At 40.2% G+C, this 24,976-nt stretch overlaps 3 protein-coding genes across 3 annotated transcripts in view; all 3 read left to right on the top strand.

The window, feature by feature from the left end:
- The window catches only part of LOC134814153 (peroxiredoxin-6-like), a 37,953-nt gene extending 30,989 nt beyond the window's left edge, over positions 1–6,964 (top strand). The window contains exons 5-6 of the mRNA XM_063822191.1: positions 5,982–6,160; positions 6,505–6,964. Coding sequence (XP_063678261.1) covers positions 5,982–6,160; positions 6,505–6,657 — 332 coding nt within the window. The 3' untranslated portion in view covers positions 6,658–6,964. The remainder of the gene's footprint in view (positions 1–5,981; positions 6,161–6,504) is intronic.
- A 3,269-nt stretch (positions 6,965–10,233) lies between these two features.
- On the top strand, positions 10,234–13,362 carry LOC134813847 (uncharacterized). The gene is made up of 4 exons (XM_063821725.1): positions 10,234–10,244; positions 11,463–12,793; positions 12,916–13,080; positions 13,319–13,362. The coding sequence occupies exons 1-4, from the start codon at positions 10,234–10,236 to the stop codon at positions 13,360–13,362; spliced, it is 1,551 nt and encodes a 516-aa protein (XP_063677795.1).
- Positions 13,363–17,799: 4,437 nt separating this feature from the next.
- The window catches only part of LOC134813846 (GRB10-interacting GYF protein 2-like), a 30,730-nt gene continuing 23,553 nt past the window's right edge, over positions 17,800–24,976 (top strand). The window contains exons 1-8 of the mRNA XM_063821724.1: positions 17,800–17,867; positions 18,173–18,359; positions 18,566–18,869; positions 19,001–19,279; positions 19,740–19,860; positions 20,541–20,745; positions 21,718–21,864; positions 23,502–23,616. Of these exons, the coding sequence (XP_063677794.1) occupies positions 17,812–17,867; positions 18,173–18,359; positions 18,566–18,869; positions 19,001–19,279; positions 19,740–19,860; positions 20,541–20,745; positions 21,718–21,864; positions 23,502–23,616 (1,414 nt within the window). The 5' untranslated portion in view covers positions 17,800–17,811. The remainder of the gene's footprint in view (positions 17,868–18,172; positions 18,360–18,565; positions 18,870–19,000; positions 19,280–19,739; positions 19,861–20,540; positions 20,746–21,717; positions 21,865–23,501; positions 23,617–24,976) is intronic.

The raw sequence follows: 24,976 nt of genomic DNA, 5'->3' as shown, positions 1-24,976 counted from the left end.
GGCAGCAACATTTCTCTTGCAGAGTAATTATTCCTTATTATTCCTGCTGATGTTTATTGAACTACTCACAACTGACCAGTGTTATGCTGGGATGTTATGTTATGTTATGCTGGGATGTTATGCTGGAGATATGTATCAAGTTTTACACATTAACTACAGGTCTACAGGTGTAATATACAGGTGTAATATATATTATTCGATGTAATGTATAATTGGAAATATTAAATTACTGATCATGTTATCAGTAACCTGACGAAAATAGCTTCTGTTCATTGTTCTATAAAACTTCTATAAAACTACTATAAAACTGTTTCTCGTGTCTCTTGAACGAAGTATGGTTTAAAAAAGAGGTGTAGTGCAATGTGCACATGTAGTGCAATGTGCACAGTGCAGTATAGATGTAGTGCAATGTGCACAGTATAGATCATTCCAGCCATTTTATTTCACTGACCGTTACGTTTGTGCTAGCATGGCACCGCCCTATTAAAAAGTGAAACGAGTAGTTTTTAAGTAGTTCTCGGAAATGGTCGCCCATCTTAGCGGTAACATCATAATAGTCACGTGACATCATTATATAAAGGGTGGCAAGTCATTGCAGTCTGTTTCACTGCTCACATATAATATTGCTGCAGAACTACTCATTTTACTTTTTAGTAGGAAGGTTCCATGCTGACACAGACATTCAGTGAAATAGCTTCTTCCGTTCTTCATCATTAGCTTATATTATTTACTTTGAAAGTTTCCAGTACAAACGAGGGATAATGATATAATATATTTAACTTATTTAACGCAAATATCCGGTGTGGTTACTTCTAAATGTACTCATTAACCTGGATAATGATAATAGCAGACATAATGTACTGCTTATTTTAGTATTTATTATATATATTATTACATTTTATTACTTACTTCTACTTTAGTTAAGACAGAGAGATGTAAAGAAAATGGAACTGCAATAATCATATTATGTTGTTAACACCTTTCATGAGAATTGTTAAATAAATATTAAATTTTAATTGCTGTAACTTAACCTTGTAATATGACATTCAGTTCTATTTGGTGCTATGTGGTGAAATATCATATTCAACACATTGACCTAATGTAACATACTTGTTGTTACCATGGTAACACTTGTGATATATTAAAAATATTAGATTGTTATAGTCAGCAGAAATATTAGACTCCAGAAAATAATAAACTATTCTAGAAGTTTAGTTATCTTAGTAGTATAGAAGAACAATCTGACCATTCGTCATCTAAACTCTGTGAGAGCTAAACTTTGCAATGTAGTATAAACTGAGATTTAAGATATTTTACACTTGTTGGCACTTCAAACTCACCACTGGAGTTTGGGAATTCTAGAACTTTCTGTAAATAATATGGTGACCCAGTTATATAAGATATTTAGTCGTAGTTTGGTGTTATGAAATACCTCTGAAGATTATTAATTGATTAAACCTTGTCTGTTCTCTGTTAATATATAAATACTTTATTATCTTCTTGTGTCTCATTTTCCGTTTAAAATTCTGGAAAGGAGTAGTACGGTTCTAGAATAATGTCTACCTCACACCGAGGGGAGGGGGGGGAGGGGAGGGGGGGGTCATACACTTAGTATCATTATTCATTACGGTTTTAGAATAATGTCTACCTCACACCGAGGGGGGGGGGGGGGAGGGGAGGGGGGTGGGGATACACTTAGTATCATTATTCATTAGCTACATGTCACCCCCTCCTACATAGATCATTCCAGTGTTTTATCTATTTCCATTTTCCAAGGAACGATAATCCATGACGTTCGTCCCAGCACGGCACACCCCTGCTGAAGATGAGTAGTTCTGCAGCAATATATCACGTCACGTGACTAATGCATTATCACGTGATGTGTTTATCAGGCTGTTATTGGTTGTCTGGGTTACCTGCACGTGCTCTTGGACAAGGAACTACATTTTCTGCACATCATGAAAGATAACATTCCAATGTACTCATACACTGGCTGTTTAAATTATAGTTTATTTTAACGGTATCACGAAATTGTACTTCCTCTTTTTATGATGCATTCTTTAGAACATTCCAAGAAGAAATCATGAACTTTGTTCGATCACTGCAGTAATAGCAAACATCGTTAAATAACCGCGATTTTTTCCCGATATATGACTCAAAGTGCCGAGTCAAGGACATGGGTTAGCGAACGAGGTTTTTTTGTATATGGTAGCCTGCGACCGTGCGTGCGTGCGTGCGTGCGTGCCTGCGAGCGAGCGAGCGTACGTCTTGGGCATCTTGGGTTATTGGAGTATTCAAAGACAGGACAACACCTGTTATGCTCCAGCTCTACAAATCCCTGATAAGGTCCAGAGTGGAGTACTGCTGCCCGCTTTGGAATCCAAACAAGATCTATGATATCCAGTCTATCGAGAGCATACAACGCCAGTTCACTAGACGGATTCTAGGGCTCAGAGACACCGATTATTGGAATAGACTGAAGGAACTGAAACTTACATCACTGCAAAGACGCCGAGAACGCTACACCACATCTGTGGAAAGTTCTCCAGGGTATATGTCCAACTGACCTAGATGTACAGTTCAGAGAGAATGCCAGACTGGGAGTTAAAGTTATACTCCCTTCTCTCACCAAACAAGCATCAGCTGCTGCACGCTCCACCTATGACCACTCATTCGCAGTAAGAGCTGGAAGACTCTGGAATGTTCTCCCCAAAATTGTCAATACTCAAAAGACTTAGGCAAGCTTCAAGACATCTCTTGGAAACTTCCTAGACACCCTTCCAGACAAGCCCCCTACTCCTGGATACAGTGCAGAAAACTCTAACTCGATAATAGACTGGTGCAGTCAAGGAGGTGGTCCGCAGATGATTTGATTTGATTTGAAACTTTTACAAAATAGCAAGTATACAAATGTACAGCAATTCGAACAAACATATAAAATGGGCCGAAATGTATAAATGCTAAAAAGCGTGGGTCAGTGAAACAAGTACAGAGGACAACTTTCAAAACAGGAGTTTTTTGGCCGCCCAAAGTCTCAATAACATCACCTCCACCTAGTGATAAAATTATGAAATATGAAAAGTGTGAAACAATCAAATAATAATGTATTTATATAATATAATTGTCTCTCAAATACAGATAACGTCCGTAAACTCTTAAAATATTCCTACAAGTACATATTATACTGATCGGTGTCCGAGAAACATGAATTACGTCATCATGGTGCCTTCTTAACCCGGCTACAGACCTTCCCGTTACGGATGTAGTGGTCGAGATGAGTCTGTTCAGCCCTCTTCTTCTTCAGGTCAGTTACCACGTTCTTCCTTGCTGCACGCTCTTCACTGGATCTATCAGGACAGATCCATACATCTTTGTGTGCATCAGCCATCCTCAGTCTCCCTGTTTTCATCAGAATCTGATGAACTGCTGTTGAGCTAGGGACGGTGATCTTGACTGGTCGGATAGCCGTGATACCTGGCCTCTTCCAGCCGACTCTAGTCGCTTCGAAATGAGGTTTCTCCCCGATCTCCTCCAATACTGCGGTTACCAGAGCTGGAAGCTGTTCTCCATCCTCTTCTTTCAGTCCAAACACTATCAGATTCTTGCTCCTGTCCTCCTCTGCAGCCACACTCTTTATTACATTCTTCAGAATTTTACTGTTGCAGACCGCGCCATTTGTGCTGTTCTTTTGTACAGCGGCACTGTAGCTCTTAATCCCTGTCTCCACCGTTGTTTGTACTGTCTCTTCAACTGACGTCTTAAACAACTGTAGTTGTTCGTCCTTCTGCACTAGCAACTGGTCCTGCAACCTGACCATCTTTTCCTTGTCTGCTATTGCTTCCGTCTTGAGGCACTCAACGATTTCCATCATAGCGCTCATCTGACTACTCTGCCGTCGAACGAGGTCTGCTGCTTCCATAACCCATTCTGCCATATACCTTTTATAGATAGACGGAGACATGAGTATTTCTTTGTCCATATCTCCACGAATTTCGAAGTTTTCTACTTTCAGTTCTCTTGCCATCGAGGTGAACCATCTATCAGCACATCCCTCTACATCTTCCTTTTCTTCATAGTTGAAATCCTTGAGTTTCTTCTGAGATCGGGTCAAATGTAAATCATCCTCCGTGGTGTACATTGTATAGTAATGTACAAGTATACACACGCAAAGGCTTACTACGCGGTAGCAGCAAACTGAATTTATCGCAAAGTTACAAAAGATAACAGAGCTCGATAATTGCAACGTAAGCTACACACACTACACACACTACACACACTATACAGATTGCGTGATGGCCGTGAAGATGCCTACTTCTAAACCTATCAATAGGTTCAATAGGTAGGTACGTGCCCTATTAGTTATAACTTTGCGGAGTTTGTCACTCCGGAAAGTTATTTTGCGCAATATTCTGAAATCTGAATTAAATTGGTATTGGCGCGCGACGCTGAACCGATCAAGTAAATCGTTAATTTCACCATGTACGTATTATCCATTATCCAACTAGCTAGGCACTAATTGATAGCATGTTATTTCGAGTTAGTGGGTGGCGCTCGGCCTATCACTCCGCCATATCTGCATGCTTATAAAGTATAAACAGTAAAGCCTGGGGTCCCCAGGTTGTATGGAATATGATAAATACGCCATCATGATCACGGATCGGGAAATTGAGCGGCCATCCACAAAAGAAAAGCGGCCGCATTTCTTGTTGCTGGAAGGCGCGCAGTACTTTTAGGTACACACTCATGGTAATGCGCGCAAATATGACCACGAAGCGAAAGTACTGAGTTCTTACTTTTGGATTCCATCCAGAGCGGTGACGGGTATACGACTGCTAACCTTGTCACTAACAGGTTCTAATCACATTACTGTGGCTTTCTGTATTGTACCCTTTCCTCACCTTCCCCGAACATAACTCAAAAGTTCCTACTTTTGCCTGCTCTCGGCCAATCATATAGCTCCAAAATAACACGTGGTAGATTAATTCTCCGTTATGTGAGTTGTGGGCCTTCAGCTGGCTACCATATAATCGAATTCCTGCTGTGAGTGATAATCTGCTCAACCCTCACGTATCCCTTCCAAATAGAATATTCTGTTAGAATATTCTACACCTCTCGTCATTCTGTGAAATATTCTAACATTATTACTATAACAGATTTGTGCAGCTTATGCGGTTAGGCAGAGTTGAGAGTTGGTGTTATTATGTTGTAAAGAAATACTCACAATAAACCCATTACCCCCCCCCCTCTCCCTCCTTTTACCACCCCATTACACCCCCTCCCCCTCCTTTTACCACCCCCATTACCCCCTCCCCCTCCTTTTACCACCCCCATTACCCCCTCCTTTTACCACCCCCATAACACCCCTCCCTCCCTTTACAACCCCCATTACCCCCTCCTTTTACCACCCCCATTACATCCCTCCTTTTACCACCCCCATTACCCCCTCCTTTTACCACCCCCATTACCCCCTCCTTTTACACCCCATTACACCCCCCCTCCTTTTACCACCCCCATTACACCCCTCATTTACCACCCCCATTACCCCTCCTTTTACCACCCCCATTACCCCCTCCTTTTACCCCCCCCCCCCATTAAACCTCCCTCCCTCCTTTTACCACCCCATTACCCCCTCCTTTTACCACCCCCATTACCCCCTCCTTTTACCACCCCCATTACCCCCTCCTTTTACCACCCCCATTACCCCCTCCTTTTACCACCCCCATTACCCCCTCCTTTTACCACCCCCATTACCCCCTCCTTTTACCACCCCCATTACCCCCTCCTTTTACCACCCCCATTACCCCCTCCTTTTACCACCCCCATTACCCCCTCCTTTTACCACCCCCATTACCCCCTCCTTTTACCACCCCCATTACCCCCTCCTTTTACCACCCCTATTACCCCCTCCTTTTACCACCCCTATTACCCCCTCCTTTTACCACCCCCATTTCCCCCTCCTTTTACCACCCCCATTACCCCAGGTATGTTGGACCCGGACGAGAAAGACGCAGCCGGTCTCCCACTCACTGCTAGAGCTGTGTTTATTGTAGGACCCGACAAGAAACTGAAGCTATCCATCTTATACCCGGCTACTACCGGCAGGAACTTTGATGAGCTCCTGAGAGTTATTGATAGTCTGCAGCTTACTGCTTACAAGAAGGTATGATCACGTGGTATTAACAAGTCACGTGGTATTAACAAGTCACGTGGTATTAACAAGTCACGTGGTATTAACAAGTCGCGTGGTATTAACAAGTCGCGTGGTAAGAGAACATGATAACTTGATTTAAGAATAGCTGTATTTTGATTCTGAAAGTGTAACCTGAAAATTCCAATCGTATTATTGCAAACACATCTAAGCCACTAGTTTAGTTCAGTGGTTTTAGTATAATTTAGATTGTGTTATTTCATGTAATACACTATACAACCGATGATGATATTGGTATCTAAAGTTACTTTATTTCTTAAAATCTATAATTCTTGCTAACGGACCCCTCCCCCCAGGTAGCGACCCCTGCTAATTGGCAGGCAGGAGGGGACTGTATGGTCCTACCCTCGGTTAAAGGGGAGGAAGCTACCAAACTCTTCCCTAAAATGAGAGTTGAGGACGTACCTTCTGGCAAGCAGTACATGAGATTCACCCCCCAGCCTGAGTAACTCCGCAAGCAGTACATGAGATTCACCCCCAGCCCGAATAACTCCGCTGACGTTTTGTAATGACTGCTTTGTACTGTCTCTTAATGTTAATTGTTTACTATCTTATATTGTTTTAAATGTATTGGTAGTTGGTTTTAAAATTTATTGGTTATAAATATGATTTTTCCTTACTTAACTGTTTGGTTATACGGTTAAGAGTTTTTGGCTATGTTTTATTATTGAATGAGCTATCATTTATAGTCATATATTGAGCATACTTTTTGACAATATCCATTTCATTATTGCGTTTAAAATATTTTGTCTGAAACCGATAGATGTTTCAGTTGCTCTAACTCATAACTAGGGGTCGTCCACACTTCACAGTACTGGTACATAAAGTATGTTATTACTGATAGGGGTTTTAAAATGAAAACGCGCGCGTAATTTTATTTTTAAAACAATATTTATACGTCAAACTGATTACGGAGCTACTAGGGGGGTGGGGGGACTGCAGCTAACACTAACAGCCTGACTCCTGAGGATCCCAGGCACAAGCTTTAACAGTCATTACTCGTTAGTATGTAAAATGTAATTGGCGCATTAATACAACATGTTAGATACAGGATCGAAATAATATAATGTATAATTTTTGGTTTGCTATAATCATGATCAGTCGATCTTCGAGATATTTCTAAAAGGACCACATACGTCAGACAGTTGAAATCAACTTGAATAATTTGAAATAGGATTAAAATGCACCCCTGGCGAAAAACTGTCTCGATCACGTGATATGACCGTATAAATAAGTTGGTCTAAAAATAAAGTTGGTCTAATTTCTAATTAAGGGTTCGTTGGGGTTTCGAAAATTCGTCCAGGGCCATATTAACCCAATCCTTAACAAAAGCATATGCTCTAACCCTAACGAGAAATTAGACTAACTTCATTATACGGCCATATCACGTGATCGGAACAGTTTTTCGCCAATATCTCGTCAGGCGTCCGAAAATACATCGATTGAAGTTGGTTCCAACTGTCGGGGGGCCCTTTTAGAACTTGTATCACGTCGCAACACCCATTGTCGTTTCACTATAATAGTGTAGAGGTTTACGATACAGGGGGAGCCGCGGCGGGTCATACAAGTATAACAACGTATGACAATTTAGAACAATCTCGAAAATCGATTGTAAAGTGATTTAGCACACTCTACGCGAAACATATATATACTCGGCGCGCGTCTTGGTAAATTTGAAATTATAAACGTACAAGTGTGCCTGGTGCCAGATAATTTAAAGGTAAAATTATAATTTAATTAAATTGCAGGTGATGAGTTTGACGGATGTTACTCGTCTAAATTTCTTCGAAGTAGCGCGTGCCGCTTTCTTCTCGATGGCAAGTGCTACGAAGTAGCGCCCGCCGGGCCAGATCATGATTATTAACAATGGTCAAGTGCTGAGTGTCAATTTGTCATTGTATCACGTGGTGACCCCCACGGTCGCTTCACTATAGCTTCACTGTAGCGTCTTCGACGCTACAGGGGGAGCCGCGCACGAGTGCGTTGTATCACGCTGCGACCAGCGACCCCCACGTTTCACGACCGTGGGGGTCGCAACGTGATACAACGCACTCGTGCGCGGCGGGTCATACAACGTATGACAACGATCAGTGCGCGGCTCCGGCCCCCTGTATCGTAGAAATTCATATAGCCATGTGTCTACGCGTACTGCTTGACCAGTGACGCGCGCTACTGCAAGCGAGAGGGCTCTGGTTATAGAGCAATCGTAAAAACTCTACAGTGAACTCTATAGTGAAACGACGATGGGGGTCACGACGTGATACAAGTGTCAATTAAAAACTTCATTGCCGTGTTATTTTTAAGCCAATGCAATCTGGCTCTGTGCGCCAATTAATATTTGATAATTCATTCGATAGAGAAACAAATTTTAAATTTTATCCTTTATTTTACAAATTACAATCATAAGGGGTCGTTCACATATTACGTAATCAATATTTTAGCAATTTTTACCCCCCCTTCCGTAATCAACCGTAATCAAGACCCAACCTTGTAGCGCGATGCACTACTGGGTCGCGCCGCGCATCAAGTTATTCTTCTCGCAACCCACAACCACATTCGGTAGATCGGCGAAATGCACCACTGTGCCTCACCGAGCTGCGAAGGATTGACATCGTGAATCAAGACCCAACCCCTCTCCTGACAGCAATATTACGTAATGATGGCCTTGACTTTTATTCCTAGAAAATACTTTTCCCTACGTTTCATGCTAGGCTATCATGATGCGCTCCTACTAAATCGCTCGCCCAAATTTTAAGAAAATTCTTGTGAAAAGGCCCTTTAGGCATGAAAGTGATTTAGATCGGTGTATTTTTGGACGCTGATTCCGAATCACCCCCCATGACGTAGGGTTAAAATGCGTCCCTGGAGAGTTATGGGCAAAAAACCGTTTTGGTCACGTGACAGGCTAGTAAAACGTGAATTCGATTATTTAGGGCTCGGGTTAGGGTTAGGGTTGTGGTTAAGATTATGGATAGCTTCGGGGTTATGGTTAGGGTTAGGGTTGGGATTAGGGTTTATGTAAAACCGTTTTGTACGGCTGCAAAACCAAAAAAACCAAAGTCACGTGAAATTTTTGGGCGAGCGATTTAGTAAGAGCCATCACGATGAGCCAAAATCATTGATACATGTTTCGTATCCCAATATCAGAGAAAAGTGGCATGCAACGCATGTCAACTTGTCATACGTTGTATGATCCGCCGCGCACGAAGTGCGCGGCTCCCCCTGTAGCGTCGAAGACGCTATAGTGAAGCGACCGTGGGGGTCACCACGTGATACAAATGTCAACGAAATCATTGTTATTGGTTATGATATACGGCCAAGCACCTTCTAAACTATTTTCTATTATAGCCGGATATTCGATCAATTTCTAAATTTTATCACTATCAGAGTGAAATTGAGTGCAATTTTACTTATATTAAAATATTGTCCAATTTTTATTATTCTAGAGAGTTTAAAAAATGTTTAATTACGTGATCAACGACCAAAACCCTTGACGGATGTTACTCGTCTAAATTTCTACGAAGTAGCGCGCGCCGCTTTCTTCTCGAAATGGCCCGATGGCACGAGCTACGAAGAAGCGCGCGCCGGGCCAGATCATTAACAATAGTCAAACAATGGTCAACCTTGACGGATGTTACTCGTCTAAATTTCTTCGAAGTAGCGCGCGCCGCTTTCTTCTCGAAATGGAGGGGGTTTACAAATGCTTACGGTCGATTACAGGGGGGTTTCGGTTGACCATTGACCATTGTTAATGATCTGGCCCGCGGCGCGCGCTACTTCGAAGAAATTTAGACGAGTAACATCCGTCAATAAACGCTTAAGTTTGCATACATTTTGTAGCGTGATGCGTTACTGTGCCGCGCCGCGCACTCAATTATGCTTCTCGCAACCACATCCTCGCTAGATCAGCGAACGCGAAATGCGCTACTCACTAACTGCGCTACTTACTAACTGGGCCTCGCCGAGCTGCGATGAATTGACATCGTCAATTAACATAAAAGTCTATTCAACCAAGAATTAACAGGATGCAAGGTGGGTGCGTAAACTTTACGGGTGTGTAAACTTTACGGTCTGCACTTTCCGATCCTGTATCACCCTGGCCCTGGATTCTTTTCGACATATTTTTGTTAAAGGTATATATGTACCTTCTAGTCACTTTCTTGCTATTCCAAGTCCCCTAAGATATTTGGTCTAAAGTTCGTGCTAGTTATTTATATATAATAATATATTTTATTCTGCTTTAATTGATACTAAATAAAATTATTGTTTTCTTGAAATTGTTGTTTTCTTGAAAAATGTGTTATTAGTTGCTTTTAATAGAGACTGAAGTGCGAGGTTACAAAGAAGGCATGTACTGCCCCCATATCGAACGTGTCCTTCAACCTGATCTTCAAGGAGAAGAGCTTAGAGGGATATAGATTACGTGTTCAGCATTTATGATTGTGCTCTGCCAATAACATCGGTTGATTTAATTTACTGTATATGTATTGTTGGAATGACCCTTTCTATGAAATGTGAGGTTACAACCTCTAAAACAGATCTCTTCCATCTTTTGCCACCCCCTGGCCCTGGAGCTTTTTGTATGCTCTAATCTTTTTTTGCTATAAGGATGAACTAAGTGAAACGATTTTATTCACAGTGATTCAAAGTCACAGGTAAAAGGGATAACAGTTTGTAACATTTTGTAACATTAGTTAATATCAAAACATATAGTAAAATGATATAATAAGAATCATTACAATCTCCACAAGATCTAGTAACTTACTCTGTACAAGTCGTTTTACAACGTCGTTTATCCTAACAGTGCAGTATCATTTGTCGCAGATCAGAATAATCAAAAACTATTTGGAACTCCCAAAAACTGTCTATTGTTATAATGCGACTAATAAATAATGTTCCAGTCCGTAATCTTTGTAACCTTACTCTTTCTCGGGAGAACTTTGGAACTGCCAAAACTTTCATTGCTACAGCAGAAAAACTCAAAATTTCAGAACAGAAGTTGAATTTTTTCAAACGCTGTAAACGACAGCAAGTTTTTCCTGTATTTATGTTGAACAGTACTACGTTTAATCAGTCATCATTGTTTCCGATGAGGCAGAATTCTGGCAGTGTAACACGTTATCAGCACAGAATAAGAACATTATCATTGCAACAGCACATATCATATCAGTATCAGTTTATTGCATACAGAAAACGTGATTTATTACAGTTGAAGGACAGTTTATTTCATAAAGTGGACCATTCTACTCATCAGTATTGCTACTATTTGCGAGGAACACCAACGTTATGTTAAGCAGCATTATAAGGACCGTTTACAGAAGAAGTTTTCTTGGTTGTTGGAGAAATACTACCCTCCTACTCCTCCTCCTCCTCCATCTACTACTCAACCTGCTGACGACAGAGTCACTACTCTCAACATCGACAGTGTCTCCGAGCAGCAGAAGTCAGTTTTAGCTCTCGGACCTAACTTCGCCGTGTCTCCGCGAATTGACCAGTCATTCAAGGATAAAGTTGCCGTTGATATCGCTCAGTGTGTGTTTAAGATCAGACACAAACACGCTATCACTCAACGTGCCAACTCAGACACTAGTGCGGAAGCTAGTGCCCCGATTGAGCCCACCGAGGAGTCGAGTTCCAGCAAAGTGAGGAGATTGTGTCCCTTTCCCTCACCATTCACCAGTACACCTGACCCCACTCACCCGGTTTTAGAGGACAAGCTGGCACAGTTTAACCGCTTTGTACAGGACCTCGTGACTAACACCAACCCACAGGATAACCTCACTCGTTTTCAGAAAGATGGTTTACGCTCCCTTCTGACAGACAGGACGTTACACGTGTCGGTATCAGACAAGTGCGGTGAGTTTGTGGTGACAACTAAGGACACACATCGACATCTCACAGAGAATCACCTCCAGGAGACAGCTGTGTACCAGCGTGTGCTTCCCACGAGAAAAATCAACGGTAAAACTGTCTCAGTAGCGGAACCCACCTCTCAACAGCTCACACAGCTCATCAAGAAGAAGACGGAGAACCTGGTGAAGGAGTCGAATAACCTGTGGAAGAAGATCTCATCACAGCGGAACCTTGACGACGACTACAAGCGACGGATCAGAGTTCCTGACCATGTCAGCCTCCCAGTCATGTACGTCCAAATCAAGACCCACAAGAACCCTCCGGAGAGCTTCCGCTCGACGATCCCTCTTGAGCAGGTTAAGGTTAGACCCATCATCAGCTGCGTGGACTCACCTACAGAGAGACTCAGTTGGCTAGTGACGACCATTCTTAAACCTCTCCTTAATGAGGTGCCTAGTCACCTGAGTAATTTAATCCAGCACATAGAGATGCTCCGCCAGATCTCTCAGGAACAGCTTGCCAGGAGAAAGTTCTTTGCCGCGGATATTTCAGCTTTATACACTAACATAAACGTACAGGGCTGTATAGACGATGTCATTGAGCTAGCTACAGAGCACCGAGACAGTTTGGACCTGATGGGACTCAGCCTGACAGACATTCATGAGATCCTACTACACATCCTTACCAACTCTTTCTTTGTGTATAACAGGACTCTCTGGCTACAGCAGGATGGTCTGTTCATGGGTTTGAGGCCAGGGCCCTTCTGTGCCATCATTAGAGTGAGAAGAACTCTATCTACACCGATCAACACTACCTATCGGTATACTTATCGAACTTCTACAAACGCTACATAGATGATGCTGCCAGTACTGCAGAGACGAAAGAAGAAGCCCTTGCTCTGGTTCAACAGATTGCAGACCAAGATCCGGACAAAAAGTTGAAGTGGGAGGTCGACTTTCCAGAACAACAGGACGATTTTATCCCCTTCCTGAACACTGAGGTCCGGATCGAGCCAAACGGTAAATTAACCAGCAGATTGTACCGCAAGCCGCAACAAAAGGATATTACCCTGCACAACAACTCTTGCCATCCTGAGTCTGTTAAGATTAATACAGTGAAGAACCTATATAGCGAGGCTTGCCGTATCTCATCTGGCCCAGCGGAAAAGGAGCACTCTCTCAGACTCCTTGATGATCTATTACAGAAAAACGGTTACCAGAACCCAAGACGTTATTGTAACAGTAGTAATTCTAACAGGCGTCAGAGTGTTGAGGATGATTCCAGGACAGTTCTTAATTTAGATTTTATTTCGGACAGTACTAGCAATAAGATTAGAAATTATGTAAAGCAGAACAATTTACCTATTAAAGTAAACTTTAAACCTACTTCGAAATTGAGAAATATTTTATGTAGTAACAGACTGTATGATAAACGTGTGTGCAGTATTAATTCATGTAAAATTTGTCCTTTGATAGTTTGTAATAAATATTGTGAAGTGAAGAATGTTGTATATAAGATTAAGTGTAAATTATGTGACCAGCTGTACGTTGGAGAAACCAGTAGGAAAGTACATGCTCGTGTAGGAGAACACTTACGTTACGCTACCTACCCTGCTACCCCTTCTAATGTTAGTCAAGCTTTTGCCATACATTATTCGAGCTGTCATGAGGGGTTAAATCCCAGTTTACAAGTAGATGTTTTAAGAATTGAGCCCAATACTGTCAGAAGAAAGATTTTCGAAGCGATGTTTATTATTAATCTGAACCGTACAATTAACAAGAGAGAAGAACTGGATACTATTAACCCATTAGGGACGATAGGGTCGTTTACGACCCACCTTTTCTAGAGGCTATAGAGGACAAACCATAATACTAAACGCAACGAATCTTTCGCACATATGCTCAAAATTTATTGGGCTACATTATTGAATTTCCAGTCGAGACCCAATTAATTACTAACGACTAAATAATTAGGCTAATTAGTCGTCATAATTGGAAAATATTTCACTTTACTTCTTGCCTTGATTGGGACATTAAAACTTTATGTAGGCTTATTTTGTTGAGGACAAAATAGTTGCGGGCAACGATTTCCTTGAGACATATGAAAAGCCTGTGATAATCAGATGTTCACAAACAGAGCTAGACGCTGTTTACTAACTGCGGTCGCATACGACCCACTCGTCCGGGTCGCAAACGACCCATCACGGTTTTTCGGCTTTAACTTCTGAAACAAAGACGTTAGGATAAAATAAAAACTGTAGCATAAGTTAAAAACATATGGTCAATACTGTGTAACTCTAACCTTTTAAAAATAAAGAATTTGGGTCATTAACGACCCACTCGGCTCACTTGCTTATTACTACATATGTCCATGTAACTTCTTGAATTCAGCCTAAAGCATGACATCATAAGTTCAAAATCGCCTCTCAGCAAGTGATAATCATCATAAACTGCGAAAAATCGGTTAAATGGGTCATTAGCGACCCACTAGGACCACAAAATTGATTAATTAAATATAATGTTGTCAAACTTTTACAAATATTAGTATAAAAACATGTTATATCTTGGTCATTACTCCTGTACGTTGATTTAACTTTTAAAATCGATCAACTGGGTCAATAACGACCCACTCGGAAGTTGAACCACCTCATCAATTATTATCAGTATCATGCTGTTCCACCATCAAGAAAGACACTCGTAGGTCTTAATTCCACGCAAACCACGGGTGGCTGACTACTAGCCCTTCTGAGATCCAGGGCCAAGGCCAACTGAAGGGCCGTCATCACTCATCAAAGAGCTGCGAGAATAACACTACTGCATATGCCTGGAGTTGCGTCCTGACTATAATACTATGGTGCGTGGAAATCTGTACCGAAAGGACCGTGGCCGTGCCGCAAAAGAAAAGGAATCGGCCCTCGTTCCTAACTTGCTAGGTAATAGCCATGCTGTTGTTGTTGCTTATTAGATTCTGTTACCTTTTTCGTCAATTTCGAATCTTGGTAAACGACCTGCTACAACCCACCGCTTGAGACCCAGGGTCCCACGGTGATCAGATCATGTCACTCAAGAAAAATCCCCTGAACGAAGTATACGAGATATCATGTAACCTTGGGTAAATACTGAAAGACGAGTGGTCAGATTGCATATTCTAATCCAACATGCCAATATGTTTTTTTCATTCCTAGAAAGTACGAGAATAACTAAACAACTGCTGCATTCAGATGGCTACATCTACAGCTCTGTGAAGAAGGACAAGGAAAAAGCCCCCCCCCCCCCCCCCCCCATTTGGCTGGCGTTGCTGCAACCTGCAATCTTTCAGACAACTACCTCGTTTTGGGTAACAAACCCCGCAACAACGAGGCAGCTTTCAAAACGAAAACAAGTTTTACGTAATCGGCCGAGAGGGAGGGGAGTTTCCAAATGATTGAGCTTGTGTAATTTTGACATAATAGCTATGTGGTGGGGGGGGGGGGCGTAAAAATTGTCCAATAAGTCATTACGTAATATATGAACGGCCCCTAAGAAGTAAAGAAAGGGAGCTGCGAAGAGAGTAGATGCAGCCATCTGAAATCTGAATCCAGCAGTTGTATAGTTCTTCTTGGACGTTCTAGGAATCGGGAAAAGATAGGCATGTTGTTTGCTGTCTCACGACATTACGGTCGTGTACTAACAGCTGATAAACTCACCTACCTATCAATCCAATTCTGCCCATTATTCGTCAGTCATTGGGTGACGTGATCTGCAGATTACCGTGAGACTCCAGATCTCAGAAGGGCTAGTAGTCAGCCACCCGTTGACCCGTGGTTTGCGTGGAATTAAGACCTACGAGTGTCTTTCTTGATGGTAGAACAACATGATACTGATAATTAATGTCGTGGTTCAACTTCCGAGTGGGTCGTTATTGACGCAGTTGATCGATTTTAAAATTTAAATCAATGTACAGGTGTAATGACCAAGATATAACATGTTTTTATACTAATATTTGTAAAAGTTTGACAACATTATATTTAATTAATCAATTTTGTGGTCCTAGTGGGTCGCTAATGACCCATTTAACCGATTTTTCGCAGTTTATGATGATTATCACTTGCTGAGAGGCGATTTTGAACTTATGATGTCATGCTTTAGGCTGAATTCAAGAAGTTACATGGACATATGTAGTAATAAGCAAGTGAGCCGAGTGGGTCGTTAATGACCCAAATTCTTTATTTTTAAAAAGTTAGAGTCACACAGTATTGACCATATGTTTTTAGCTCATGCTTTTTATTTTATTTTATCCTAAAGTCTTTGTTTCAGAAGTTAAAGCCGAAAAACCGTGATGGGTCGTTTGCGACCCGGACGAGTGGGTCGTATGCGACCATAGCTGTATCTTTTAAAGTAAACGAGATACAGATTAGCTTTTTTGGATATCTCATTTTTGCTGTAAAGTGACCTAGTGTGTTAAACGGCATCAAAATCGGCAAACTTTAAAACTCGTCGTCCCTAATGGGTTAAACGTTTTATCATAGCTAGTACTGAAGAATTTTAGATATTTTAGTTTCATTCCCTTTTTATTGCATACAGTTTCAGTTTTCTAGTAGTAGTAAGTTTTTATGTTTTTTCACATCTCGCTCACAATCAGTAACCACTCACTATAATTTCACTCACATTGTGTATACACCATCTCACATGTATTGTATCTTTTACCTTATCATCTGTTATCACTGTACATGTCATTCCATCACACGATCACAATCACGTACTTGCTGTTTAGTGGATGTTTTAAGTTTATTGAATAGCAGATCGAGTAGTGGTGTATATATATAGATTTTGATTCTAATTTTAGTCTAGTATTTGAACAATTTGTTGTCGTTTAGCCATTTTTGATTAATAAATTTTATGAGACAGTTTTCTCACATATTTACCAATTTTGTCAGCATGAATAAGAAGTTGTTACTTTGAAACGTCGTTTATCCTAACAGTGCAGTATCATTTGTCGCAGATCAGAATAATCAAAAACTATTTGGAACTCCCAAAAACTGTCTATCTGTACAAGTACTTAGCATTAGAAGAGTGACTTAGTACTAAATATATTACGATAAGACGTTCAACTGCTCATACCTTTAAACATGATATCCTGGTGGCAACGAGAGAGTATTATACTACAGATTTCTTCAGAATTTATTGCCATACAAAATACGAAATTGGAAATTTTAGCAGGCAAGAAATCATTTTTTATTAAGATTGTTGGGAATTTTTCAATTTCTTTTATTTTTAACAGATTTACACCCATTCACACGGACGGATCAATGCGAATAAATTTTAACTTTAAGGGGTTGTTCACATATTATTTTATCAGCTGAGAGGGTGGTGGGTTTCCAAATGATTACGCTAGTGTAATTTTGACACAATAGCTATGTGTAAAACTTCTTTAATGTTTTTACTGGAAAAACTTGTTACTTAGTGTATCAAGTCCTGAAAGTTTTGCATCTAAATGTGGCCGTCGGATTCTTGTGTCCTGAATTGTTTTCTTTGTAAAAGATTAAATCATTTTCATTATTAAAATATTTGTTACTAAGTTTAGCTGCTTCATATATCTTGATCGTACTGAGTTCACTGAATGTTTCACTCTACATATATATACATCTGGGACTAGACTTTGTTTCTACCCTGACTCATTCATTATCACAATTTAAAGATTTATTTCCCACATTTAGTGTCGACTATAACTGCATAAACTCATTTTGTATTACAAGGTAAGCCAAGTCAAGTATGACTACAGAAACCAGTTCTCAGGATATCAACAGTGTGACTCTCGGACCTGATTGGTAAGGGCTTACCTACTTTATTATTGCTGATTGTTGGTGGTTGTATGATGGTTAATCATATTGAAATAGTTACACTGTGGAATGTTTTTAATCGTCAGCCTTTGATCATCAGCCTGTTTCTGAGGCAGATAAAAAAATCTTGTCTAATCATGGAACATCAAATGTTGGAGTAGATCGCTGTTTATTAGTCTCATGATGAAATACTGATAGTATACATATCACAACAATTCACGACTGCAAATCAAAATGTTTAATATACAAGGTCACATGTAAATTATGTATTTATGTAACCTTATACTTTCTAGGTTGCGCAGCAAACCAGTGGCCGTTTTCTCCAAGAACAGGTATGGTCAGGAAGAAATACTCAATCTGTGGACAGCAGCACAGTGTCCACAATCCATATTGTCCATACCAGATCTTGCAGCACCGGAACCTGTCAAACCAGCCTGTTTATCTGGCCATCCGGAAGAGAGCCAGGTTACATTCCCTTCCGTAAGTAAACTTACAATTTTGGAAAATTGAAAACATTGTGAATGATTTTTATTCTTTGAAGGTATTGTCACAGAGATATTGTGATCGTTCAATCATACCGTATCAATATTTATTTATTCAGTTTATTTTCTGACTTTCGCAGGTGTAGTGCGTCATTGTCATACTAATCTAATAAACTTTGTAAAGTCATTAAAGTAATTCTTCAGGATTCCTACCACAGCCGAGGTTTGAGCAGTGACCGAGGGCGTGGCAGACCGTCCACTAGAAGTAGAGGTGGGGGAGTGGGGAGGGGCGGAACAAGGCGTGAATTTTCAGGCGGTTCCTCCCGGTACTTCGAAACACCAAGAAGTGCAGACTCTGACAACTGGCGGCGCAGAGATCCCAGTCCGGACTCCCTCCCTCCCTCCCTCCCTCAACCTGATGGCCCTGTACCTGTCCTAGTAAACACGGCCGAACAGCCCCCATCTTACCCCCCCTACCCTCCTAAATCCATCTCTCCCACACGCATCGGTGAGAGATATATCTCTATATATAGCATAGTGAGAGATATTCAGAAATATTGTATTGTCAGTGGAAAAGGTAATTTGTGAGTCCATTGAGATTAGTTTTAGTACTGACTTTAAACCAAGATACTTCCACAGACAACAGAGAAACAAACAGCTGGAAAAGGACAGAAGCATTTTCGCCTCCGCAAGCAATCTCGCCTCCACAGGCAATGGAACCGCCGTCTCCTGCACGAACCGCAGCCCTGCAGTTCAACCCACTAGAGGAGCAGCAGCACTTCAAGCCTGTGGAGGACTCGCCCGAGACCATGTTGAGGAGCATCAGCCAGTCTCTGTACAATGTGGAACCCACCTCTAACTCAAGCACTGAGGCTTTCAACTCTCACGTCCTTTTTTCAAACTTCAGCGATTCGCAAGGTTTGTGCTTTTCAAGATAATAATTATTTATGGGTAAGTCACGTTAAACCTCAGAATATTGTATCATTGAATATTATACATAAAGTATATAGTGCACCTCAACTATGCCCTGCTACATATAACATAAAGTATATAGTATTACATAATATAGGGAATATATTGTCCACAAATTATGAATGTCTGTTTTAAATAACTGACTGATTTACCGATAATGTGCTGTATAAAATTTGACTTTATTTATTTATTAATTTATTAATTATGCTTTGATAAGAGGTGTTAGAAACGTGACTACAATAAGTTTGTGTCTGCAACGGTGGGTATCATTGACGACATAAATAAGATGAGTAGACGAAAATTAACCACTGGGCAATGGTTTCATCACGTGTTGTCACGTGTGTTTTATTACGTTTTTACCTTCTTGTCACGTGTTACCATAGTAACGCACGTGTTTCATCACCAGGTGGTGGTGGTGGTGGAATGTTCGGGAGTGTTTCCTCTCCGTCTGTGGACATCCCAGGATCTTTACCATCGCAACTGTCAGTGGACATCCCACCAGGGCCCCTGCCATCACAACTCTCTAAGTATGTGGCATAATCCAAGGGATAGGAATTGATATTTACAGGTCTTTTTCGTAAATTCATTATTAATCCATGAATTTAAAGAAAAATCCACGTTTTATTTCAAGTCTCGACCTATAAGAGATATGTTGGCTTCCAAATTTCTGATTACATAGGGTTAATCATATACAATCATTTCTCCCCGACATTTTGGAGCATTCTCTGTGATGAGAGAATACACTTTTCGTAGGAACGTAAAAAATGTTTTATGAAAGCAACTTACTTTATCTCTTGAATATTATACCATGAAAATGACATTTCTTAGCAGTTTGCAATGAGATTTGCTTAATTCATTTAGCTAAACCTAAAGATTAGGTACATTAGGTGGATATCTGTAAAATTGAACTTAGAGTAGCTTTTCAGTGAGATAAAAACACGTATTATACATATAATTATTATTATGCATATATAATACGAGACATGGACCCTTAGTGTTCCATATAACTTGCTGTATTTATACGTTATTCGTATTTCGTTGTTGAGGTAGGACATTCAAGCTAAATTCTTTGGAATTCGTATAACCACAAGATGTTGTTATCTATTCTAGATGTGATATATTATCTCACATAAACGCAGTGTTAGATAACCTCACACAACCTCAGTTTTACCGAAATTCAATGTGATTTAACCTCCCCAAACCTCAGTGCTTCAACATCCGGAACGACTCCAACGTCTCCCCTCGACATGCCTCAGCTCTTCAACCGTGACACAATCTCGCCCCAAGTCACATTCCCCTCCTCCTCCTCCTCACTTACCCCCACCCACCACACCACCTCCCCCAAACCCTTCTCCGGGGGGTCTCCTCCATTTCCTTCTCTTGCGGAAATAGGGAAATCCATCAACAATCAAGTATGTTGAATGTTGATATTATATTAAGTATGTTGATATTATTATATTAATGATTAATAATTTTGCTCATTTAAGAGAGATTGTGAGATGATATTTTGTAAGCAGTTTAGGTATTTTCAAATATGTGTTTTGAGACTGCAGGATATATAGCTAAATTATTTTAGCAGGTATTCTAAAATACCAGCTAAATTATTTTAGCAGGTATTCTAAAATACACATTGGTTCATTGCATCAGTCAGCTGTTTGTGGATAATTAATCTGTTCACTGCGCGCGATGCACTAAGTGCGCGGTGTGCATTGCACTTCTTTATTTTACAAAGGGGGGATTTTAGTGCATATTTAAGGTATAATATATCGAATATTCCAAAAATATCTTTAAATACATTAATATGCTTATATAATATTAAAGTACCATATATGGGCTAATATATTATGAGCTGAGCATGGTCAGGTGAACCAAGCCCCAGATAAACACACTTTATATAACATGTATTATATTGTAAGATTTAACACTTGCATTTTGATGGGTTGGTTAATGGATTAAAAGCAAGATAAACAGTCACGATGTTTAGTATTAAATAATGTAGTTCACGTAATATAATAGGATTAAACATGAAATTACAACAAGTAACTGTGAACTGTGAAGGGCCTAACTTCTCAACTTCTCTAATTTAGTGTAGTAATTTTAATAATAGTAATAATTGTAACAGGTCTCTAGTAACCATAGTAACCCCCAGTAACCAATAGTAACCACTAGTAACCACAGGTTGGAGGTGAGATGATAAGAGGACCAGGTTTTATCCCACCACCACAACCTCTAGTAACCATAGTAACCCCCAGTAACCAATAGTAACCACTAGTAACCACAGGTTGGAGGTGAGATGATAAGAGGACCAGGTTTTATCCCACCACCACAACCTCTAGTAACCATAGTAACCCCCAGTAACCAATAGTAACCACTAGTAACCACAGGTTGGAGGTGAGATGCTAAGAGGACCAGGTTTTATCCCACCACCACAACCTCAACTTCCTCCTCAACCGCAACAGTCTCTAGTAAACATAGTAACGCAACAGTCTGCCTACCGAGCCGACGAAATGTGGTTTTACCTTGATCCAAAGGTACGTGACTTTTTGTATAAATTTGTGGAGTAATTAATTATGGCAATTGTTTTTTTAGATTAGAAATATTATGGTCTAATGAAATAAGTGGTTAAATAAAGATAATATGGTGATGTAACCATGACAACACAGAATATGTAGTATAACAGTAAGATACATATCTTTTGTTTGGAAGTTTGAACCTCAAGATTTTGTCACATCATTTAATTGATCTACAAGCTACATTCATTACCGTATATTGGGTAACTACCGTATATTCATTACCGTATATTGGGTAACTAATCTTATCTTGATACAATATGTCGTACTATATATATTACCGTACTATACGTGTACTTTAAATATCTAATATGTACAGCTCTTAAAGAACTTACATATTATATTTAAATAACTTAATTTACATAACTTAATAAAATATTTCAGGGTAACACTCAAGGACCGTTTACATAACTTAATAAAATATTTCAGGGTAACACTCAAGGACCGTTTACATAACTTAATAAAATATTTCAGGGTAACACTCAAGGACCGTTTACATAACTTAATAAAATATTTCAGGGTAACACTCAAGGACCGTTTACATAACTTAATAAAATATTTCAGGGTAATACTCAAGGACCGTTTACATAACTTAATAAAATATTTCAGGGTAACACTCAAGGACCGTTTACATAACTTAATAAAATATTTTAGGGTAACACTCAAGGAACGTTTACATAACTTAATAAAATATTTTAGGGTAATACTCAAGGACCGTTTACATAACTTAATAAAATATTTCAGGGTAACACTCAAGGACCGTTTACATAACTTAATAAAATATTTCAGGGTAATACTCAAGGACCGTTTACATAACTTAATAAAATATTTTAGGGTAACACTCAAGGACCGTTTACATAACTTAATAAAATATTTCAGGGTAACACTCAAGGACCGTTTACATAACTTAATAAAATATTTTAGGGTAACACTCAAGGACCGTTTACATAACTTAATAAAATATTTCAGGGTAACACTCAAGGACCGTTTACATAACTTAATAAAATATTTCAGGGTAACACTCAAGGACCGTTTACATAACTTAATAAAATATTTCAGGGTAACACTCAAGACCGTTTACATAACTTAATAAAATATTTCGGGGTAACACTCAAGGACCGTTTACATAACTTAATAAAATATTTCAGGGTAACACTCAAGGACCGTTTACATAACTTAATAAAATATTTCAGGGTAACACTCAAGGACCGTTTACATAACTTAATAAAATATTTCAGGGTAACACTCAAGGACCGTTTACATAACTTAATAAAATATTTTAGGGTAATACTCAAGGACTGTTTCCATAACTTAATAAAATATTTCAGGGTAACACTCAAGGACCGTTTACATAACTTAATAAAATATTTCAGGGTAACACTCAAGGACCGTTTACATAACTTAATAAAATATTTCAGGGTAACACTCAAGGACCGTTTACATAACTTAATAAAATATTTCGGGGTAACACTCAAGGACCGTTTACATAACTTAATAAAATATTTCGGGGTAACACTCAAGGACCGTTTACATAACTTAATAAAATATTTCAGGGTAACACTCAAGGACCGTTTACATAACTTAATAAAATATTTCAGGGTAACACTCAAGGACCGTTCGACTCTGTCAAAATGTTTGGTTGGTTTAAAGAGGGTTACTTCGGGATGGATCTTAAGATTAGACGTTCTGCTGACACGCAGTTTACTAAATTAGGTAAATACCTCTAGTAACCATTGCATAGTAACCATAGTAACCATAGTAACCAATAGTAACCACTAGTAACCACTAGTAACCACAGATTAGACGTTCTGCTGACACACAGTTTACTAAATTAGGTAAATACCTCTAGTAACCATTGCATAGTAACCATAGTAACCACAGTAACCATAGTAACCAATAGTAACCAATAGTAATCACTAGTAACCACTAGTAACCACTAGTAACCACAGATTAGACGTTCTGCTGACACGCAGTTTACGAAATTAGGTAAATACCCCTAGTAACCATTGCATAGTAACCATAGTAACCCCCAGTAACCAATAGTAACCACTATACTAGTAACCACTAGTAACCACAGATTAGACGTTCTGCTGACACACAGTTTACTAAATTAGGTAAATACCTCTAGTAACCATTGCATAGTAACCATAGTAACCCCCAGTAACCAATAGTAACCAATAGTAACCACTAGTAACCACTAGTAACCACAGATTAGACTTTCTGCTGGTTCTTTTGCGATAGTCAAAACGCGACAACTAGCGCTGGATGGCGACAACTAGCGCTATCCAGCGCTAGTTGTCGCCATCCAGCGCTAGTTGTCGCTATCCAGCGCTGGATAACGCTGGCCAGCGCAAAATATATATGTTCGATAACTGTCGCTATCCAGCGCTGGTTGTCGCCATCCAGCGCTAGTTGTCGCCATCTAGCGCTAGTTGTCACTATCCAGCGCTAGTTGTCGCTGGCTATGCGACACTGTCGCACGCGATAGTTTGCGATGGCCAGCGCAAATGGCCATCGCAGAAAACAGTTCGATAACTAGCGCTGGATGGCGACAACTAGCGCTGGATAGCGACAACTAGCGCTGGCCAGCGCTGGCCAGCGCTGGCCATCGATATCCAGCGCAAAATTTTTGCGCTATTACTCGTCAGCTAGCGCTAACCAGCGCTAGCCAGCGCTAGCCAGCGCTAGCCAGCGCTAGCCAGCGCTAACCAGCGCTAGCCAGCGCTAACCAGCGCTAACCAGCGCTAGCCAGCGCTAACCAGCGCTAACCAGCGCTAGCCAGCGCTAACCAGCGCTAACCAGCGCTAGCCAGCGCAATGTATCAAAATCATATGCTTGCGATATTACTCGGATGATGATTAATCACTTTACACTCGACTGTCACGTGACTTTTTAACCCATTCTCTGACTCTAGCTGGTTCTGAACGACTTTTTGAAACCCTAACCCTCTATAAATCTGATCCCAACCCTAACCCTAACCCAATCCTTAACAAAAACATATGCTGAAACCCTAGCCCTAACGAGAAATTAGACTAACTTCCTTATACGGTCATATCACGTGATCGATACAGTT

This window comes from Bolinopsis microptera, chromosome 4 (assembly GCF_026151205.1).
Source record: "Bolinopsis microptera isolate Bmic1 chromosome 4, MBARI_Bmic_1.0, whole genome shotgun sequence".
Taxonomy (NCBI): Eukaryota; Metazoa; Ctenophora; class Tentaculata; order Lobata; family Bolinopsidae; genus Bolinopsis; species Bolinopsis microptera.
The sequence above is the reverse complement of the archived record's forward strand: the minus strand, read 5'-3'. Positions and strand labels throughout refer to the sequence as shown.

What these genes read in the sequence shown, in the direction of transcription:
- LOC134813847 (XM_063821725.1), top strand. An exon ending in TCTCTGGCTACAGCAGGATG is followed by an intron (nt 12,794 to 12,915) that starts GTCTGTTCATGG and finishes AACGCTACATAG; the next exon opens with ATGATGCTGCCAGTACTGCA. An exon ending in GGTCCGGATCGAGCCAAACG is followed by an intron (nt 13,081 to 13,318) that starts GTAAATTAACCA and finishes TAATTCTAACAG; the next exon opens with GCGTCAGAGTGTTGAGGATG.